The sequence below is a fragment of the Heterodontus francisci genome, chromosome 9 (assembly GCF_036365525.1).
Source record: "Heterodontus francisci isolate sHetFra1 chromosome 9, sHetFra1.hap1, whole genome shotgun sequence".
In the NCBI taxonomy this organism is placed as follows: Eukaryota; Metazoa; Chordata; class Chondrichthyes; order Heterodontiformes; family Heterodontidae; genus Heterodontus; species Heterodontus francisci.
This window is the reverse complement of record NC_090379.1, coordinates 11,091,783-11,114,492: the sequence shown is the minus strand read 5'-3', so window position 1 is coordinate 11,114,492 and position 22,710 is coordinate 11,091,783. Positions and strand designations below refer to the sequence as shown.

At 51.2% G+C, this 22,710-nt stretch overlaps 1 protein-coding gene across 2 annotated transcripts in view; it reads right to left on the bottom strand.

Annotated features, from left to right (window-relative positions):
* The window catches only part of ccdc88c (coiled-coil domain containing 88C), a 298,794-nt gene that overhangs the window by 21,098 nt on the left and 254,986 nt on the right, over positions 1-22,710 (bottom strand). For both annotated transcript variants that reach the window (XM_068038543.1, XM_068038545.1), the window contains 2 exons: positions 5,255-5,329; positions 1,102-1,394 (listed from right to left, as the gene is read on the bottom strand). In XM_068038543.1, coding sequence (XP_067894644.1) covers positions 1,102-1,394; positions 5,255-5,329 — 368 coding nt within the window. The remainder of the gene's footprint in view (positions 1-1,101; positions 1,395-5,254; positions 5,330-22,710) is intronic.

Here is a 22,710-nt window from a genome sequence, read left to right as displayed (position 1 = left end):
ATCCTAACTTGGAACTATATCATTGTTCCTTCACTGTCGCTGGGTCAAAATCCTGGAACTCTATTCCCAACAATACTGTGGATCTACCTACCCAACATGGACTGCAGCGGTTCAAGATGGCAGCTCACCACCACCTTCTCAAGGGCAATTAGGGATGGGCAATAAATGCTGACCTTGCTAGTGATGCTTACAGCCCGTGAATGAAAAATAAATAACGTACCAGCGCTGCACTTTCGGAGGTGCCAGAGTTTGGATGAGATGTTAAACCGAGACTCCCCCCCCCGTCTGCTCCCTCAGATGGACGTACTAGACCGCATGTGCTATTTTGAAGAGGTGCAGGGGAGTTCTCCGTGATGTCCCTCAATCAACATCACTAAAAAGATCGATTAGCTGGTCATCATCACATTGCTGTTTGTGGGATCTTGCTGTACACAAATTAGCTGCTCCATACATTACAATAGTGACTACACTTCAGAAATTCTACATTGGCTGCAAATTTTATTGGGATGTTTTGAGGTGATTACAGGCACGATTTAAATGCAGATCGTCTCCTAATGGGTTTAAGCTCCATACAGGAATTTGAACCGATAACCAAAACTGAGGGAGTGCTACGTTGCCCTTCTGATTCGGTGACAAAAGATGTCATGGCACTATTCAAAGGAGAGTAGGATGTCCTAAATAACACTTGGCACTACTTGAAGGAGTACAGGGCGTTTGAAAGATCTCACGGCAGTATTTGATAAGTCGGGGCTGGGGCTGGGGTGTTGTTCTCCCAGTGTCATGGCCAAGTGTTCAATCACAACAAAAATACTGATCATCCTTCTCACTGGTATTTGAGGACATCGAGTTCTACACAAAATGATTGAACATGCACTGCACTTCAATGCACTCAGACATTTGGGAGGGTTAACTGAGTTGCTATATAAATGCAAGTCTCTCCCTTTCATTGGGACAGTAAAAAGGACAAAGAAGGTTGACTCATGTAGAATGTGGGCACTACTTTCAGCTGTTGGAAAGAAAGCCCAGCATAGATGACAAGGTAGCACATTGACAGGGCAGATGGTGACCGCTTTTTGGCTATGACTCTGGAGCATTACTTACATTGCTTGGCGACTGACCACTCTCCTGTAGAAACTCCTCCAATGTCACCATTTCACTGCCAGGTGAGGATGTCCTGGTCCGGCTGGGAATATGGCTCTCCTGCACCCTCTGTAGCGTGCTGTAGGATCCTGGGCTTCTCCGTGATATCATGGGGTCCGATTTGCTTGCGGCAAGCAGAACCGAACTGGAACCATAAAGATAGTTTTCTTTGGGACCAGCTCCAACGTCTTGACTAGGCACAAGATCATCACTGCTGTGGCTCTCCAGTCTGCTATCAGTAGGGTCTGTAGCACCTGTTAAAAGAGTTAAAGTCAAGTATACAATGAACGTCAACACTATGATAGTGAGGAGGTATTAATAGAATGCAAACTCCAATCCCACCATTCGAAGTTTGAACATTTGAATTCAGTTTAAAAAGATCTGGAAACTTCTTTCGTTAGAGCAAAGAAGGTTAAGAGGAGATTTATAAGAGGTGTTTGAAATCATGAGCAGTTTTGATAGAGTAAATAAAGAGAAACTGCTTCCTATCGCTGAAGGGTCGATAACTAGAGGACACAGGTTTAAGCTGATTTGATAAAAAAAATAAGCGACATGAGAAAACTTTTTTTCTTACACAGCGATTGTTATGATCTGGAACGCGCTGCCTGAAAGGGTGGTGGAAGCAGATTCAATAATAACTTTCAAAAGGGAATTGGATAAGTGCTTGAGGGGGCAACATTTACAGGGCTATGGGGAAAGAGCAGGGGAGTGGGACTAATCCAATAGCTCCAGCAAAGAGTCAGCATAAGCACATTGGGCAGAATGGCCTCTAGCTGTGCTGTATCATTCTATGATTTTAAATATTTATCTGGTATCAATTAAAGTGACCATGAAGCTGTCAGATTGTTGCAAAAAGCCCATCTGGTTCACTAATGTCCTTTAGGGAAGGAAATCTGCTGTCCTGACCTGGTCTGGCCTACATGTGACTTCAGACCCACAGCAATGTGGATGACTCAAATGCCCTCTGAAATGGCCTAGCAATAATTTAGTTGGGCATCTAGTGCTGGACAATAAATGCCAGCCTTGCCTGCAACACCTGCAGCCCGAGAATGAATAATAATAATAATAATAGATGTGTTGGATGCTCAGAGTTAGGAACGGATGAAAGAAATCTTGAAGTGGGGAAATCCACGACTGAGGCAGTCACGAGTTGTGGAAAGTGATGGCTTGGCTAGGTGATTGTACTTTAAATCTTATTTATAATTTTAGAAGAATATGCATTTAAGGGGAGGCTAGATAAGCAAATGAGGGAATATAGGATTATGCTGGTCAAGTGAGATGAGGAAGGATGGGAGGAGGCTCGAGTGGAACCTAAACGCTGGCATGGACGGGCTGGGCCGAATGGCCTGTTTGTGCTGCATGTTCTATCTAATTCCACGCGAGAATTAATTTTCAGTCTCCGGAACCTCTTTTGACCTGGTCCTGGGATTGGGACTACTTTCAATGAGTACTTGGATTTTTAAGTCAGACCATCTCCAGGGGGTGAATAACGCACTTTTTAAACACTCCTGTGAAGCACTGTGGGATGTTTTTGCTGCATTAAAGGTGCTATATAAATGCAAGTTGCTGTTATTGAAGTGTGAACACAGACCTCTCTAAAATTCAGGTACAGAAGCAGAAATCCTCAGACAAGCTAAATTTCAACTTGCTGCTGTTCACACTAATCCCACAACCCCCTCTCTTTCACCCCATCTACAGGAGACCCATGTGAAGAAAACAGTGCATGTGTAGGATTTAATGTTAAGCGACTAAAGATCTGAAAATGCATAGCCAACTGAAGCATAGCGATAGTTCTGGAGTTCCAACAGGTTATATCACTGTTGCAAACTGGGAACCAATAAAAGAGCAAAACAGCAATGTGAAGACCTCTGACCAGTGACCAACTGACATGGAGGTGCTTTATAAGTAGGTGTTGTGTACATTAGAAAAACAGCCTCCATTGGGATCTATGAGGCTTGTTTTCTTTTGGAAGGGCTGGCAGCCAGTGGCTAAACTTACAGACGTTTTGAAGGCTTATTTGAGTGAAGCGTTCAGTTACATTTAGCATTTTGGCAGGGAGACCGTGTTGGAACTATTGCAAGTACTCTCCAAACTGCTGAGCCTCCAGATTGCAAGAGAAATAACCAGTCATTTTTATCCTCTGCCAAGAACAATTGTCATAACTCAAAGCAGTCACTGGTTAGACAGGCACTCTCGCCTCTGATTTACGAGGTTGTGGATTCAAGTCCTACTACAGAGGCTTGAGTGCATAATATAGGCTGACCAGTTCAGCACTGAGGGAGTGCTGCACTGTTGGAGGTGCCGTCTTTCGGATGAGGGATGTCAATTAGAGGCACTGTCTGCCCTCTCAGGGGGATGTAAAAGATCCCATGTCATTAATTCGAAGAAGAACAAGGAGTTCTCCCTCTGGCTGATAATATTCTTTCAATCAACATCACTCAAAAAACAGCCACTAGTTAGTCAGGCTGGTCACTACCTCACCTCTGTCTTTGGGACTCTACTGTGCACAAATTAGCTACTGTGATTGACTGAAAAAAAAAGCAGCAGTATTGATCGAGACACCTGATTAAAAGGCACATCATCTACTGGGGCTTTCACCCAGGCTGATCTTCTCTTTCCAGGCTGCACTGTTTGGGTTGTTGTCTTTCAGACGAGACGTTAAACCTAGGCTCCATCAGCCCTCTCAGGTGGATGTAAGAGATCCCACCATAAATCAAAGGAGGAGCAGAGTTCCCCCTCCTGTCCTGGGGCCAATATTTAGCCTTCAATCAACATCACTTAAAAAAAAGATCAGGTCATTAGCACATTGCTGTTTGTGGGAGCTTGCTGTGCACAGATTGGCTGCCATGGTTCCTATATTACAACAGTGACCACACCTCAAAAAGTAATTCATTGGCTGTGAAGCGCTTTGGGACAACCTGAGGATGTGAAAGGCACTATAGAAATGCAAGTCTTTCTTTCTCTAGACGCAGAGGGAGAATCAGTAGGGGCAGCTTCCCGACCTGTGATCATCCGGGGATCAGAACGACATTTGCTGCACTTTATAGCATCCGCTGTAAGCTGTTTACACATGATTAGTAAGTTTGCGGACGACACAAAGGTTGGTGGAGTTGCAGACAGTGATGAGGATTGTCAGAGGATACAGCAGGATATTGATCGGTTGGAGACTTGGGCGGAGAAATGGCAGATGGAGTTTAATCCGGACAAATGAGAGGTAATATATTTTGGAAGATCTAATGCAGGTGGGAAGTATACAGTAAATGGCAGAACCCTTAGGAGTATTGACAGGCAGAGAGATCTGGGCGTACAGGTCCACAGGTCAATGAAAGTGGCAACGCAGGTGGATAAGGTAGTCAAGAAGGCATACGGCATGCTTGCCTTCATCGGTCGGGGCATAGAGTATAAAAATTGGCAAGTCATGCTGCAGCTGTACAGAATTTTAGTTAGGCCACACTAAGAATATTGCGTGCAATTCTGGTCGCCACACTACCAGAAGGACATGGAGGCTTTGGCGAGGGTACAGAAGAGGTTTACCAGGATGTTGCCTGGTCTGGAGGGCATTAGCTATGAGGAGAGGTTGGTTAAACTCGGATTGTTTTCACTGGAATGACGGAGGTGGAGGGACAACATGATAGAGGTTTACAAAGTTATGAGCGGCATGGACAGAGTGGATAGTCAGAAGCTTTTTCCCAGGGTGGAAGAGTCAGTTACTAGGGCACATAGGTTTAAGGTGAGAGGGGCAAAGTTTAGAGGGGATGTGCGAGGCAAGTTCTTTACACAGAGGGTGGTGAGTGCCTGGAACTTGTTGCCGGGGGAGGTGGTGGAAGCAGGTACGATAGCGACGTTTAAGAGGCATCTTGACAAATACATGAATAGGATGGGAATAGAGGGATACGGTCCCCGGAGGTGCAGAAGGTTTTAGTTTAGGCAGGCATCAAGATCGGCGCAGGCTTGGAGGGCCGAATGGCCTGTTCCTGTGCTGTACTGTTCTTTGGAACGCAACAAAAGTTCAGACTGGATTACCTCATGCACTTCATTCCATGAGAATTGCAACCAGTTAAAACTGTTTAGTTGGCATTTGGTAAAATATAGCAGGAAAAACTCCATGACCTACCCAGACTTGCATTCCTGTTATCGGGAAACTCCACCTCAAGCGATTGTGTGTGGAGATCGTCATCAGAGTTAAAACCTGTTGGAGAAAGGTGCCAAAAAGTAAGAGAAATAATCAGTTATTGATGTTGCTTCACCCACCTAAGCAAATAATGGTACATTTTTCTGCTTTTAATACTATTCCACGCTTTACAAAATTGAAGTGTGTATTGGCACCAGTGTCAGCCAATGACTTGGAGGCAGGGCGGGTCTTAGAGCAGGACTTCAGCAAACAGTCTATTTTATAGCAAACTAAGTCTATCCACTAAAATAAAAGCAAAATACTGCGGATGCTGGAAATCTGAAATAAAGACAAGGGTCACTGACCCGAAACGTTAACTCTGCTTCTCTCTCCACGGATGCTGCCAGACCTGCTGAGTATTTCCAGCATTTCCTGTCTTTATTTAAGTCTATCTACACTTAGCAACAAAGTTTATTAAAATAGAGCCGTGACAGATTACAGCAAACAGAACTCATGCCTGAAACTACAGTAAAAACAAGATTAATCCTCCAGCAAAATGCACTGAATGGGGGATAGTTACATAATACAAATGACATGGGCAAAATCAATCCCAATCATTTACAGCAGCAGGGTCTCCAAATGTGATGTGATTAATGAGGAAAATTACCCAAACATCTCCATTCTGGCCAGGAATTGTGACGTCACCTTACAAAATTACATGTACTATTGTTTTGTCTGTCTAAGGAATCTTCATTTGCTACTCTCCTGCGTAACTATAGAGTACAGTCTGCTTATCCAGGGGGAGCATTCTTGTCTGTTGAGTCGTTCTTGACTTGAACACCAACCTAGCCTGATACGGCACTGTAGCACTGAAGGCACGGTACAGTGTTAGGAGGACCATCCTATTGGACATTACCGGCCGTCCCGTCGGCAGCCTCGGCCAAAAGATCTGGAATTCCCCCCCCCCCCCCCCCCCAAACCTCCCCGCCTCTCTACCTCTCTCTCATCCTTAAAACCAACCTCTAACAAAGCTTTTGGTTACCTGTTCTCATATCTGCTTACGTGACTAGGTGCCAAATTTTGTTTGGTAATCACTCTTTTGAAGATCCTGGCAATGTTTTACTACATTAAAAAGTGCTAAATAAACGAAAACATGACCCCAAGCTTCCGGTTGCTGGCCATTTCAACACACCCTCCTGCTCTTTTGCCCACATCTCTGTCCTGGGATTGCTGCAGTGTTCCAGTGAACATCAACGCAAGCTCGAGCAACAGCATCTCATTTACCGATTAGGCACGCTACAGCCTACCGGACTGATCATTGAATTCAATCATTTCAGAGCATGACGGGCCCTCCATTTTTATTTTTACTTTTTATTTTAGTTTGTTTCATCGTTCAATTTTTTTACCATGTGCCTGCCCACTTTCTTTTCCATGTTTGTGCTTTTGGTTAGGACTGTACATTATTCTATTATTTAACACCCTCTCTGCACTAACGCTTTATCTTTCACCACACCATGAACACACCCTTTGCCTTTGCTCAATGATCTTCTGGTCAGTTATTCTCTGTGACCCTCTGTCCTATCAACACCTTCCCTTTTGTTATCTTTTGCCCCAACTCTACTTTATTTGCTTAAAACCTATGACATTTCTAACTTTTCCCAATTCTGATGAAGGTTCACTGACCTGAAATGTTAACTCTGCTTCTCTCTCCACAGATGCTGACAACCTGCTGAGTATTTCCAGCAATTTTTGTTTTTATTTCAGATTTCCAGCATCTGTGATATTTTGCTTTTATTTAAATGTAGGTTGGCGAAAATTTCATGGGCTTCTGACTGGCCTGTTTCCATCTACGTAAAGCATTGCAGGCGAGATGCTTTGAGACCTTTCTGAGAGATGTCTGAAGCCACAATCATCTCCTTTAAGTATGAAATTGGTAACCAGTTGCAATTGTTGATGTTAATGTAATTTATTCCTGGGGCTTTAATTGTTTGAATTGCACCATTGTGATTTCTCTCAGGTGCTCAGGGTGTCAGCGTGGCTCAGTGGGTAGCATCTTCAACCTTGGAGTCAAAGGTTGTGGGTTCAAACTCCAGAGACTTGAGCACGTAATCTAAGCTGACGCTCCCAGTATAGTAGTGAGGGAATGCTGCACTGTTGGGGGTGCCGTCTTTCAGTGAGACGTTAAAGCAGTGCCCGGTCTGCCCTTTCAGGTGGATGTAAAAGATCCTGTGGCAATATTTGAAGAAGAGCAGGGGAGTTCTCTCCAGTGTCCTGGCCAATATTTATCTCTCAACCAACATCACTAAAACAGATTATCTGGTCATTATCACATTGCTGTTTTTGGGACCTTTCTTTGCTGGTTTTCCCTACATTACAACAGGGACAACATTTCAAAAGGTATCTCTTTGGCTGTAAAGTACTTTGGGATCTCCTAAGGTTGTGAAAAGCATTGTATAAATGTAAGTCTTTCTTGACTTGCTTGGAACAGTACCATCTCTCTCAGGAGCTGCAGAGTCCAGGGTGTGCTGGGGAGACCACCCCATTTTCTCCAGAAGCCTTTCTCCCTTACTCTCTCACTCACCTCAATCTATCGTATTCGGTTAATCCCCAGACCTTGCTTTTCCTTTCTCTCTCTCCTCCTATCCTTTAACTTCTTCTGTACCTTGTCACTACTTCTCAATTATCTCAAATACACTTTTCATCAGCAGCCAAATCTCGCAGCACAAACCATGACACATCAACCAGGTTTTTCAGTTCCCAACCTGTTCCAACTACAAAAGGTGACTCATGATGCTTAAACGCACTTACTCAAAATGTGAAAACTACAACTTGATCTAAAGTCTGGATTCAGTCCAAATTTAATTTCAGTGCAGCTGTGGGTGAATTGTGCATGTTTTAAACCAATACTCAGTCATAACTGGGAAATTCTCTGGAAATACCAATTCGAGTCAACACACTCTCCTGTACATAAGAAGTAGGACAAGTCCAACCCGGCCAATTATTGCCTCATCAGTCTACTCTCGATCATCAGTAAAGTCTTTGACTGTGCTTTCAAGCGGCACTTGCTTAGCAATAACCTGCTCAGTGACACTCAGTTTGGGATCCTCCAGGGCCACTCAGCTCCTGACCTCATTACAGCCTTGGTTCAAACATGGACAAAAGAGCTGAACTCAAGAGGTGAGATGAGAGTGACTGCTCTTGCCATCAAGGCAGCATTTGACCGAGTATGGCAATAAGGAGCCCGAGCAAAACTGGAGTCAATGGGAATCAGGAGGAAAACTCTCCGCTTGTTGGAGTCGTACCTGGCGCAAAGGAAGATTGTTGGAGGTCAATCATCTCAGCCCCAGGACATCACTGCAGGAGTTCCTCAGGGTAGTGTCCTAGGCCCAACCATCTTCAGCTGCTTCATCAATGACCTTCCTTCAATCATAAAGTCTGAAGTGGGGATGTTTGCTGATGTTTGCACAATGTTCAGCAACATTCGTGACTCCTCAGATACTGAAGCAGTCAGTGTAGAAATGCAGCAAGACCTGGACAATATCCAGGCTTGGGCTGATAAGTAGCAAGTAACATTCGGGCCACACAAGTGCCAGGCAATGACCATCTCCAACAAGAGAATCTAACCATCTCCCCTTGACATTCAATGGCATTACAATTGCTTAATTCCCATTATCAACATCCTGGGGGTTACCATTGACCAGTAACTGAACTGGAGTAGCCATATAAATACTGTGGCTACAAGAGCAGGTCAGAGGCTGGGAATCCTGCGGTGAGTAACTCACCTCCTGACTCCCCAAAGCTTCTCCACCATCTACAAGGCACAAGTCAGGAGTGTGATGGAATACTCTCCACTTGCCTGGATGGGTGCAGCTCCAACAAACCTCAAGAAGCTTGACACCACCCAGGACAAAGCAGCCCGCTTGATTGGCACCCCATCCACAAACATTCACTCCCTCCACCACCAGCACACAATGGCAACAGTGTGTACCATCTACAAGATGCACTGCAGCAACGCAACAAGGCTCCTTAGATAGCACCTTCCAAAACTACGACCTCTACCACCAGAAGGACAAGGGCAGCAAATGCATGGGTACCCCACCACCTGCAAGTTCCCCTCCAAGTCACACACCATTCTGACTTGGAACTATATCGCCGTTCCTTCACTGTCGCTGGGTCAAAATCCTGGAACTCCCTTCCTAACAGTACTGTGGGTGTACCTACCTCACATGGACTGCAGCAGTTCAAGAAAGCAGCTTACCACCACCTTCTCAAGGGCAATTTGGGATGGGCAATATTGGCAGCAATGCTCACATCCCATGAATGAATAAAAACGTGCATAATTTCACTCTCGTTCTCTCCCGTTCATGTTCTCTCTCGAGCATACGTACGTGTAAGTGAGAGAGAAGGCACACCCTCTCATATACCCACTTTTTTCATTCTGGGATGATTTGACAACAGTCAGAGAAGGAGCTGCCCCTGTATCAGTAATGTTACAACTAGGTATCCATAATTACATACACATATCACCGTTTGAGCAGAAAAATATCTGTACCATTAACAGCACCTTAATGGATGTCCACTAAAGCTACTAAGTATCATCACCTCATTCCATGACAATATGAAAGGCACAATTCAGCATAGCGGCACCTCATCAGACCCCTTTCCTATCCTGAGTGGCGTGAAACAGGGCTGTGTCCTCGCACCTACACTGTTTGGGATCTTCTTCTCCCTGCTGCTCTCACATGCGTTCAAGTCTTCAGAAGAAGGAATTTTCCTCCACACATGATCAGATGGCAGGTTGTTCAACCTTGCCCGTCTAAGAGCGATGACCAAAGTACAGAAAGGCCTCATCAGGGAACTCCTCTTTGCTGACGATGCTGCATTAACATCCCACACTGAAGAGTGTCTGCAGAGACTCATCGACAGGATTGTGGCTGCCTGCAACGAGTTTGGCCTAACCATCAGCCTCAAGAAAACGAACATCATGGGACAGGACGTCAGAAATGCCTCATCCATCAATATTGGCGACCATGCTCTGGAAGTGGTTCAAGAGTTCACCTACCTCGGCTCAACTATCACCAGTAACCTGTCTCTCGATGCAGAAATCAACAAGCGCATGGGAAAGGCGTCCGCTGCTATGTCCAGACTGGCCAAGAGAGTGTGGGATAATGGCGCACTGACATGGAACACAAAAATCCAAGTGCATCCAGCCTGTGTCCTCAGTACCTTGCTCTATGGCAGCGAGGCCTGGACAACGTATGTCAGCCAAGAGCGACGTCTCAATTCATTCCATCTTCACTGCCTCTGGAGAATCCTTGGCATCAGGTGGCAGGACCATATCTCCAACGCAGAAGTCCTCGAGGCAGCCAACATCCCCAGCTTATACACCCAACAGAGCCAGCGGCGCTTGAGATGGCTTGGCCATGTGAGCTGCATGGAAGATGGCAGGATCCCCAAAGCCACATTGTACAGCGAGCTCGCCACTGGTAACAGACCCACCGGCCGTCCATGTCTCCGCTTTAAAGACGTCTGCAAACGCGACATGAAGTCCTGTGACACTGATCACAAGTCGTGGGAGTCAGTTGCCAGTGAGCGCCAGAGCTGGCGGGCAGCCATAAAGGCGGGGCTAAAGTGTGGCGAGTCGAAGAGACTTGGCTGTTGGCAGGAAAAAAAGACAGAAGCGCAAGGGGAGAGCCAACTGTGTAACAGCCCCGACAAACAATTTTATCTGCAGAACCTGTGGAAAAGTCTGTCAGTCTAGAATTGGCCTTTATAGCCACTCCAGGCGCTGCTTCACAAACCACTGACCACCTCTAGGGACTTACCCATTGTCTCTCGAGACAAGGAGGACAAAGAAGAAGAATGGATGATGAGTACAGAACCAATGTCGTGAAGCTCTGCAATCGTTTTGAGTATGTTACTAACTGACCTGACTACATTTGCCCCCCACCCCGCCCAATAACCCAGGCTACTGATGCAATGCTGTTATGGCCACTGGAGATAAACTAAGCCAGTGCTGGTCAATACATCAGTCACTAGCCTCATGCGGCTAAACTGGGAATCCGCATGTTGTTAACTGCATTTCTGGTTAATAAATAAAAAGCAACAGTCATCATCGCTGGGGCTGTGATCTCAATACGCAGATTCACACAGCATGCACTTGTGTAAAGGACTTGAGAACTCATGTTTCCAAAGTGCCTTTCACAACCTCGATGTCCCAAAGCATTTTACATCCAATGAAGTACTTTCAAAGCATCGTCACTGTTGTAATGTAGGGAAATGCATCAGCCAATTGGTGCACAGCAAGTTCACACAGTGATGAGTTAACTGCACAAGATAATCTGTTTTCGTTCTAATCTTGGCGAACTTTAACATTTTTGTGCGTTTTATGGTTAAACGGTAAGAGGAACAGCAGAGTTTGCGAGTGCCTTTTGCCTGTTGTGAACAGCTTACTTCCTTGGTTAATGAATGGTGGGGGATGCTTGTTAACTAAATACACTTATGCAATGTGCATTTACCTGGATCGTGCTTACCGTTTTCAAGTAAAAGAAGTGCCTGAGACTAAACCGGTGACACCTGAGGCTGGTCAGTCATCTTTATTGGACAACAGCATAGACTAGGGATTGAATGATGCCAGTTTCACGAGCAGATGCTCAGTACCAGGTCGAGGGTGAACTGACTCACTGAACCACTGCTGTACCAGTGTCCTTGGCGTAATTCAGCTGAAAGTGGTGCACAGGTTTGAGGAGCTTTAAGCACCAATTACATTTTCGCGATCATCTGCACGAGTTTAAACAAACAAACATGTGCGAGAAGCTGCCCTGTCTGCAAAACTGGCCACGACCCCAGAATGAATTAATCACCATTGGGAATTTCTGCAAACCATGCTCATTGGCAGCTCTTTGAGGAGGTTCTAAAAATTAAAGTTGGTTCTTTTGGGCACAAAGACAGTGTCAGACACATCTTGAAAGCTTTTCAAATTTAATTTTTTTTACATTTAGTAAGAAACTAACTATTGTACCCCACTAGAACTAGGAAACAGTTCTGTATATTTTTTTACAAATCATTTTCTGTAATTTAAGATTGACCGCGATTAAAAATGTTTTCTTTGTGATAAACCCATTTTCAGCCATATTAATCCAACTGCTCCTAAATATATATCTAAGAAAATTTTTTAACAAAGTGATTCCTGACAACGAAGCCGGCCATTGACGTCATCAGGCTGCACCAAGGTGTACACATGTGCAGACGGGCTCCTGCTCTCTGCGCGCGCGCTGCGTTCCAACTGGCCAGGACTAGTTAGCATATGCGCTGATGACGTCATCGCGTGACGTGTGCATCTTCGGGCAACGCGCCTGGGTCAGACTCTGCGCATGCGCTTTACGCGTACAGCAATGCAACGCTAACGTATTCGCCCATGCGTCAAGTTCCGCTCCCCCCATTCACGGCTCTGTCCGGCCGCTCCGCTCCCCTTTCTCGCTGCTCCGCTCTTCCAGCAGCTCCGCTCTCCCCGTCGCTGCTCCGCTCTCTCCGGCCACTCCGCTCCCCCCATCACTGCTCTCGCCGGCCGCTCCACTCCCCCACTCGCTGCTCCGCTCCCCCCCTCGCTGCTCCGCTCTTTCAGCCGCACCGCTCCCCCCCCCTCGCTGCTCTGCTCTGCTCCCTCACTCGCTGCTGTGTTCTTTCACCCGCTCCGCTCCCCACCTCGCTGCTCCGCGCTCTCCGGCCGCTCTGCTCCCCCACTCGCTGCTCTGCTCTTTCGCCCGCTCTGCTTCCCCACTCGCTGCTCCGCTCTTTCAGCCACTCCGCTCCCCCCATCACTGCTCTCGCCGGCCGCTCCACTCCCCCACTCGCTACTCCGCTCCCCCCCTCGCTGCTCCGCTCTTTCAGCCACTCCGCTCCCCCCCTCGCTGCTCCGCTCTGCTCCCTCACTCGCTGCTGTGTTCTTTCACCCGCTCCGGTCCCCACCTCGCTGCTCCGCGCTCTCCGGCCGCTCTGCTCCCCCACTCGCTGCTCTGCTCTTTCGCCCGCTCTGCTTCCCCACTCGCTGCTCCGCTCCGCTCCCCCCCTCGCTGCTCTGCTCTTTTACCCGCTCCGGTCCCCCCCTCGCTGCTCTGCTCTTTTGCCCGCTCCGCTCCCCCCCTCGCTGCTCTGCTCTTTTGCCTGCTCCGCTCCCCCCCTCGCTGCTCCGCGCTCTCCGGCCGCTCCGCTCCCCCCCTCACTGCTCCGCTCTCTCCGGCCGCTCCGCTCCCCCACTCGCTGCTCTGCTCTTTCGCCCGCTCTGCTCCCCCACTCGCTGCTCCGCTCCCCCCCTCACTGCTCCGCTCTCTCCGCCCGCTCTGCTCCCCCACTCGCTGCTCCGCTCCTTCGCCCGCTCTACTCCCCCACTCCCCCCCTCACTGCTCCGCTCTCACCGGCCGCTCGGCTCCCCCCCTCGCTGCTCCGCTCTTTCGGCCGCTCTGCTCCCCCACTCGCCGCTCCGCTCCCTCCCTCGCTGCTCCTCTCTTTACGCAGAGGGTGGTGGGCACCTGGAACGCATTGCCAGCGGAGGTGGTAGATGCGGGCACGATGGAGTCTTTTAAGATGTATCTAGACAGATACATGAATGGGCAGGAAGAAAAGAGATACAGAACCTTAGAAAATAGGCGACATGTTTAGAGAGAGGATCTGGATCGGCGCAGGCTTGGAGGGCCGAAGGGCCTGTTCCTGTGCTGTAATTATCTTTGTTCTTTGTTTTGTTCTTTCAGCCGCTCTGCTCCCCCCCTCGCTGCTCCTCTCTTTCAGCCGCTCCGCTCCCCCCCCTCACTGCTCCCCTCTTTCAGCCGCACCGCTCGCCCCCTCGCTGCTCCACTCTCTCCGGCCGCTCTGCTCCCCCCCTCACTGCTCCTCTCTTTCAGCCGCTCCGCTCCCCCCGCCGGTCACTGCTCCGCTCGTTCAGCCGCACCGCTCCCGCACTCGCTGCTCCGCTCTTTCAGCCGCTCCGCTCCCCCCCCCCCGTCGCTGCTCCGCTCGTTCAGCCGCACCGCTCCCCCCCTCGCTGCTCCTCTCTTTCGGCCGCTCTGCTCCCCCCCTCGCTGCTCCGCTCCCCCCCTCGCTGCTGCTCTCTTTCGGCCGCTCTGCTCCCCCCCTCGCAGCTCCGCTCTTGCAGCCGCACCGCTGCCTCCCTTGCAGCTCCGCTCTTTCAGCCGCTCCGCTACCCCCCTCGCTGCTCCTCTCTTTCAGCCGCTCCGCTCCCCGGCTGGCTGCTCCTCTCTTTCAGCCGCTCCTCTCCGCTCCCCCCCTCGCTGCTCCGCTCTTTCGGCCGCTTCGCTCCCCCCCTCACTGCTCCGCTCTTTCAGCCGCTCCGCTCCCCCCCTCGCTGCTCCGCTCTTTCAGCCGCTCCGCTCCCCCCCTCGCTGCTCCGCTCCTTCAGCCGCTCCGCTCCCCCCCTCGCTGCTCCTCTCTTTCGGCCGCTCCGCTTCCCCCCTCGCTGCTCCGCTCCCCCCGTCGCTGCTCCTCTCTTTCGGCCGCTCCGCTTCCCCCCTCTCTGCTCCGCTCTTTCGGCCTCTCCGCTCCACCCCTCGCTGCTCCGCTCCCCCACTCGCTGCTCCGCTCTTTCGGCCGCTCCCCTCTCCCCCACTCGCTGCTCCTCTCTTTCGGCCGCTCCTCTCTCCCCCACTCGCTGCTCCGCTCTTTCGGCCGCTCCTCTCCCCCACTCGCTGCTCCGCTCTTTCGGCCGCTCCGCTCCCCCACTCGCTGCTCCGCTCTTTCGGCCGCTCTGCTCCCCCACTCGCTGCCCCGCTCTTTCGGCTGCTCCGCTCCCCCACTCGCTGCTCCACTCTTTCGGCCGCTCCGCTCCCCCCCTCGCTGCTCCTCTCTTTCGGCCGCTCTGCTCCCCCCCCCCCATCGCTGCTCCGCTCTTTCAGCCGCTCCGCTCCCCCCCTCGCTGTTCTGCTCTTTGAGCCGCTCTGCTCCCCCCCTCACTGCTCCGCTCTCTCCGGCCACTCTGCTCCCCCCCTCACTGCTCCGCTCTGCTCCCCCATTCGCTGCTCTGTTCTTTCAGCCACGCTGCTCCCCCACTCGCTGCTCTGCTCTTTCAGCCGCTCCGCTCCCCCACTAGCTGCTCCGCTCTTTCAGCCACTCTGCTCCCCCATTCGCTACTCCGCTCTCTCCGGCCGCTCTGCTCACCCCCTCGCTGCTCCGCTCTTTCAGCCGCTCCGCTCCCCCCCTCGCTGCTCCTCTCTTTCAGCCGCTCCGCTCCCGCACTCGCTGCTCCGCTCTTTCAGCCGCTCCGCTCCCCCCCCCCCCACCGTCGCTGCTGCGCTCGTTCAGCCGCACCGCTCCCCCCCTCGCTGCTCCTCTCTTTCGGCCGCTCCGCTCCCGCACTCACTGCTCCGCTCTTTCAGCCGCTCCGCTCCCCCCCCCCCGTCGCTGCTCCGCTCGTGCAGCCACACCGCTCCCCCCCTCGCTGCTCCTCTCTTTCGGCCGCTCTGCTCCCCCCCTCGCTGCTCCGCTCCCCCCCTCGCTGCTGCTCTCTTTCGGCCGCTCTGCTCCCCCCCTCGCAGCTCCGCTCTTTCAGCCGCTCTGCTCCCCCCCATCGCTGCTCCGCTCGTTCAGCCGCACCGCTCCCCCCCTCGCTGCTCCTCTCTTTTGGCCGCTCTGCTCCCCCCCTCGCTGCTCCGCTCTTTCAGCCACTCCTCTCCCCCCCCCTCGCTGCTCCGCTCTTTCAGCCGCTCCGCTCCCCCCCTCGCTGCTCCGCTCTTTCAGCCGCTCCGCTCCCCCACTCGCTGCTCCGCTCCTTCAGCCGCTCCACTTCCCCCCTCGCTGCTCCGCTCCCCCCGTCGTTGCTCCTCTCTTTCGGCCGCTCCCCTCTCCCCCACTCGCTGCTCCTCTCTTTCGGCCGCTCCTCTCTCCCCCACTCGCTGCTCCTCTCCCCCACTCGCTGCTCCGCTCTTTCGGCCGCTTCCCTCTCCCCCACTCGCTGCTCCTCTCTTTCGGCCGCTCCTCTCTCCCCCACTCGCTGCTCCTCTCCCCCACTCGCTGCTCCGCTCTTTCGGCCGCTCCGCTCCCCCACTCGCTGCTCCGCTCTTTCGGCCGCTCTGCTCCCCCACTCGCTGCTCCGCTCTTTCGGCCGCTCCGCTCCCCCACTCGCTGCTCCTCTCTTTCAGCCACTCCGCTCCCCCCCTCGCTGCTCCTCTCTTTCGGCCGCTCCGCTCCCCCCTTGGCTGCTCCGCTCTTTCAGCCTCTCTGCTCCCCCCCTCGCTGCTCCTCTCTTTCGCCCGCTCCGCTCCCCCACTCGCTGCTCCGCTCTTTCAGCCGCTCCGCTCCCCCCCTCGCTGTTCTGCTCTTTCAGCCGCTCCGCTCCCCCCCTCGCTGCTCCTCTCTTTCGGCCGCTCTGCTCCCCCACTCGCTGATCTGCTCTTTGAGCCGCTCTGCTCCCCCCCTCGCTGCTCCGCTCCCTCCGGCCACTCTGCTCCCCCCATCACTGCTCCGCTCTGCTCCCCCATTCGCTGCTCTGTTCTTTCAGCCACTCTGCTCCCCCACTCGCTGCTCCGCTCTTTCAGCCGCTCTGCTCCCCCACTCGCTGCTCTGCTCTTTCAGCCACTCTGCTCCCCCACCCACTGCTCCGCTCTTTCAGCCGCTCCGCTCCCCCATTCGCTGCTCCGCTCTCTCCGGCCGCTCTGCTCCCCCCCTCGCTGCTCCGCTCTTTCGGCCGCTCTGCTCCCCCCCTCGCTGCTCCGCTCTTTCGGCCGCTCTGCTCCCCCCCCCTCCCTGCTCCTCTCTTTCGGCCGCTCTGCTCCCCCCCTCGCTGCTCCTCTCTTTCGCCCGCTCTGCTCCCCCACTTGCTGCTCCGCTCTCTCCGGCCGCTCCACTCCCCCCCTCGCTGCTCCGCTCTCTCCTGCCGCTCCGCTCCCCCCCTCGCTGCTCCTCTCTTTCGCCCGCTCCGCTCCCCCACTCACTGATCTGATCTTTGAGCCGATCTGCTCCCCCCCTCGCTGATCCGCTCTCTCCGGCCGCTCCACTCCCCGCCTCGCTGCTCCTCTCTTTCGCCCGCTCCGCTCCCCCCCTCGCTGCTCCGCTCTTTCAGCCGCTCCGCTCCCCCATTCGCTGCTCCGCTCTCTCCGGCCGCTCTGCTCCCCCCCCCCCCTCGCTGCTCCGCTCTTTCAGCTGCTCCGCTCCCCCCCTCGCTGCTCCGCTGTCCCCCTCGCTGCTCTCTCCGGCCCGGCCCGCTCCGCTCTTCCCCTCCATCCGACCCGCTCCACTCCCTCGCTCTCTCCCTCCAGCCATTGTGTGCTGCCATGTGTTTGGGTCACGTTGCCTTGGTGTGATTATTTGAGTAGCACCATCTTTAGTCCAGGCAGCTGCCTGAAGTCACAGACTGTGACGTTTTAGTGACACTGGCTGCATTTGTGCATGTGACACGGCAGCGCCACCTGGTGGTTGCATTGTCAGCAAACACAGAAATTTTCAAAGCAAAATTTTTTTTTAAATTATGTTCTAAAACACTGCGCAATTGCACTGGTTCATGCGAGATTTTGCTTTTGGTGATATGCAAATGAGTTTGAGTGGCAACTCCAGAATAAAAAACACCCTTCAAACAAAGTGCACTTTTCAGTGAAACTTGCACCTGTTTCACCAATTGCGCCCAAAACAGAAAATCTATCCCCTCCACTGATATGCCACAACCCTCTCTGTCTATTTGCTGTCTAGAAGGGCTATTCACTGTTAAGCCAATGGGAGGGAAGTGTTTTGCTTCGCACGGAGATGCCTCAGACCCCATTCTTATCTCTTAATTAGGAAGGAAAGGTGAAAGGCAAAAAGATGATGCCAGAGTTTATGCCCATCTGGAAAGATTGAACAGGCTGGGGCTCTTTTCTCTAGAAAAGAGGTGTGACCTATTAAAGGTAGCATGCTAGGTTCCCAAGAATGAGGCACATTAATTTTGCCACATGGACATTGATTTTAAACTGTTACTGGAGTGAAGAAAGGACTTGTTAAACAGATCAGCCGTGGCTGGAAAAGATATTTGCATATTAACAGACAGCATTTGGAAGGACAAAGTAGCGCTTCCCTGACATTCAACCCACAATGGTCTTTTGATCACCAGACATCGAAGGTGGAGGAGCTCACATTCCAGGTTTACTGCTAAGGTGGCCGAATACACACAAACGGACATGGGCAAACCAGCTATTCACATGACCAACCTGCTGGGCAACTTGAGTTTTTCGAATTTGTATAGTTTGGGCAGAAAGCTGTTTGCTTCTGCACTGAGAAGATCTCTCTCCTGTCTGCTCCCATCTCTTTCTCACAAGCCTCTGAATCCACTGAAGGCACATGAACCCCAAGAGAGAAAAGTCTCCTACACCGAACAAGATTTAAGAAGAATACTGGGCCCTAACGAAAAGCAAGATCTACCTACAATCAAGGACTCTACAGTGAGCTCGAAGAACCATAACAACTGTTCAGATATTGCTTCAAACCTTTCCACTTTATTTTTCTTCTGCTCCTTTCTGTCTCTATCTGCATGTGTGTATTGCATATGTATGCTCGCATGGGTTGCAAACTATACAAATTCGAAAAACTCAAGTTGCCCAGCAGGTTGGTCATGTGACTAGCTGGTTTGCCCATGTCCGTTTGTGTGTAACCGTAGGCATTAACCGAATTAGAGTTTAAGTTTAATAAATGTCAATGTTTCTTCTTTAAACCTAAGAAAGCCTGTTATGTTGGTTTCTTTGCCTTATAATTAGAGTGGCTCTCTAGCAGAGCAAGACTACACCTTCTTCTGGCAGGGCAGGGATCCTGAAGAACCAAGACAACATGGAGTGGGCTTCGCCATCAGAAACTCCTTGCTCAGCATGATAGAGCCTCCCTCAAATGGCTCGGAACGCATACTGTCCATCCGACTGCTCACCACCTCTGGTCCAGTACACCTACTCAGCATCTATGCTCCAACACTCTGTTCCGCACCTGAAGCTAAAGACCAGTTCTATGAACAACTCCATAACATCATTAGCAGCATCCCCAACACCGAACACCTATTCCTGCTGGGGGACTTTAATGCCAGGGTTGGGGCCGACCATGACTCATGGCCCTCCTGCCTTGGGCGCTATGGCGTTGGAAGGATGAATGAGAACGGGCAGAGACTGCTTGAGTTGTGTACCTATCATAACCTCTGCATCACCAACTCGTTCTTTCACACTAAACCCTGTCACCAGGTTTCATGGAGGCACCCAAGATCACGTCGTTGGCACCAGCTAGACCTCATTGTCACAAGGCGAGCCGCCTTAAACAGTGTTCAAATCACACGCAGCTTCCACAGTGCGGACTGCGACACCGACCACTCCCTGGTGTGCAGCAAGGTTAGACTCAGACCAAAGAAGTTGCATCATTCCAAGCAGAAGGGCCACCCGCGCATCAACACGAGCAGAATTTCTCACCCACAGCTGTTACAAAAATTTCTAAATTCACTTGTAACAGCCCTTCAAAACACTCCCACAGGGGATGCTGAGACCAAGTGGGCCCACATCAGAGACGCCATCTATGAGTCAGCTTTGACCACCTACGGCAAAAGTGCGAAGAGAAATGCAGACTGGTTTCAATCTCATAATGAAGAGCTGGAACCTGTCATAGCCGCTAAGCGCATTGCACTTTTGAACTACAAGAAAGCCCCCAGCGATTTAACATCCGCAGCACTTAAAGCAGCCAGAAGTACTGCACAAAGAACAGCTAGGCGTTGCGCAAATGACTACTGGCAACACCTATGCAGTCATATTCAGCTGGCCTCAGACACCGGAAACATCAGAGGAATGTATGATGGCATGAAGAGAGCTCTTGGGCCAACCATCAAGAAGATCACCCCCCTCAAATCTAAATCGGGGGACATAATCACTGACCAACGCAAACAGATGGACCGCTGGGTTGAGCACTACCTAGAACTGTACTCCAGGGAGAATGCTGTCACTGAGACTGCCCTCAATGCAGCCCAGCCTCTACCAGTCATGGATGAGCTGGACATACAGCCAACCAAATCGGAACTCAGTGATGCCATTGATTCCCTAGCCAGCGGAAAAGCCCCTGGGAAGGACAGCATTACCCCTGAAATAATCAAGAGTGCCAAGCCTGCTATACTCTCAGCACTACATGAACTGCTATGCCTGTGCTGGGACGAGGGAGCAGTACCCCAGGACATGCGTGATGCCAACATCATCACCCTCTATAAAAACAAAGGTGACCGCGGTGACTGCAACAACTACCGTGGAATCTCCCTGCTCAGCATAGTGGGGAAAGTCTTTGCTCGAGTCGCTCTGAACAGGCTCCAGAAGCTGGCCGAGCGCGTCTACCCTGAGGCACAGTGTGGCTTTCGTGCAGAGAGATCGACCATTGACATGCTGTTCTCCCTTCGTCAGATACAGGAGAAATGCCGTGAACAACAGATGCCCCTCTACATTGCTTTCATTGATCTCACCAAAGCCTTTGACCTCGTCAGCAGACGTGGTCTCTTCAGACTACTAGAAAAGATCGGATGTCCACCAAAGCTACTAAGTATCATCACCTCATTCCATGACAATATGAAAGGCACAATTCAACGTGGTGGCTCCTCATCAGAGCCCTTTCCTATCCTGAGTGGTGTGAAACAGGGCTGTGTTCTCGCACCCACACTTTTTGGGATTTTCTTCTCCCTGCTGCTTTCACATGCGTTCAAATCCTCTGAAGAAGGAATTTTCCTCCACACAAGATCAGGGGGCAGGTTGTTCAACCTTGCCCGTCTAAGAGCGAAGTCCAAAGTACGGAAAGTCCTCATCAGAGAACTCCTCTTTGCTGACGATGCTGCTTTAACATCTCACACTGAAGAATGCCTGCAGAGTCTCATCGACAGGTTTGCGTCTGCCTGCAATGAATTTGGCCTAACCATCAGCCTCAAGAAAACGAACATCATGGGGCAGGATGTCAGAAATGCTCCATCCATCAATATTGGCGACCACGCTCTGGAAGTGGTTCAAGAGTTCACCTACCTAGGCTCAACTATCACCAGTAACCTGTCTCTAGATGCAGAAATCAACAAGCGCATGGGTAAGGCTTCCACTGCTATGTTCAGACTGGCCAAGAGAGTGTGGGAAAATGGCGCACTGACACGGAACACAAAAGTCCGAGTGTATCAGGCCTGTGTCCTCAGTACCTTGCTCTACGGCAGCGAGGCCTGGACAACGTATGCCAGCCAAGAGCGACGTCTCAATTCATTCCATCTTCGCTGCCTTCGGAGAATACTTGGCATCAGGTGGCAGGACTATATCTCCAACACAGAAGTCCTTGAAGCGGCCAACATCCCCAGCTTATACACACTACTGAGTCAGCGGCGCTTGAGGTGGCTTGGCCATGTGAGCCGCATGGAAGATGGCAGGATCCCCAAAGACACATTGTACAGCGAGCTCGCCACTGGTATCAGACCCACCGGCCGTCCATGTCTCCGTTATAAAGACGTCTGCAAACGCGACATGAAATCGTGTGACATTGATCACAAGTCGTGGGAGTCAGTTGCCAGCATTCGCCAGAGCTGGCGGGCAGCCATAAAGACAGGGCTAAATTGTGGCGAGTCGAAGAGACTTAGTAGTTGGCAGGAAAAAAGACAGAGGCGCAAGGGGAGAGCCAACTGTGCAACAGCCCCAACAAACAAATTTCTCTGCAGCACCTGTGGAAGAGCCTGTCACTCCAGAATTGGCCTTTATAGCCACTCCAGGCGCTGCTTCACAAACCACTGACCACCTCCAGGCGCGTATCCATTGTCTCTCGAGATAAGGAGGCCCAAAAGAATAATTGGAAAGCAGTGAACAAGGATACACCAAAGGGGGAACTAAAAACTGTGTTTAAAATTAAACCCTGTTACAGTAAGACCAGGTGAAGGCTGAAAGGGAACCCTAGACACCTTTCTCACCAGGTCGTAACAGAAGTCTTTAAAATCTGAAAGGGTGTGACAGGGTTGACGTAGAGCTTAAAGGCCTGCTACCTGACTCGAACCCAATGACATGTGTCGGGTTCAGGTTGGGCCGCTCTTCCGGCTCCGGCCTTTGGGCTCAGGTCGGGTTGGGGTCGGACACACCCACAGCAAGAATTACAGGTGTTAAAAGTTAAAAACTTACCTGAGCTGCGGGTCCGGGACGTCAAAGAAGGAAACTGAGTCTGTGCAGTGAGCGTCTCTATGAGATCATCACGCTTATGCTGCAGCTTCCTGAAGATTGGGAGTCGGAAGGTAAGTAAAGGGAACATTGCGGTGGTCAGGTCGGGTCGGACTCGGGGGGAAAACGGAGGGGCTCGGGCTGGGTCGGGCTCGGGTCTGATGTGGTTCCGTCGGATGTGGGTCAGGTTTTTTTTGTGACTTGAGCTTTGGAGATGATGTTTCCACTGGTGTAGGGAGTCCAAAACTGGAGATTATAATTCTAAGATAGCCATTAATAAATCCAGTAGGGAATTCAGCAGAAACGTCT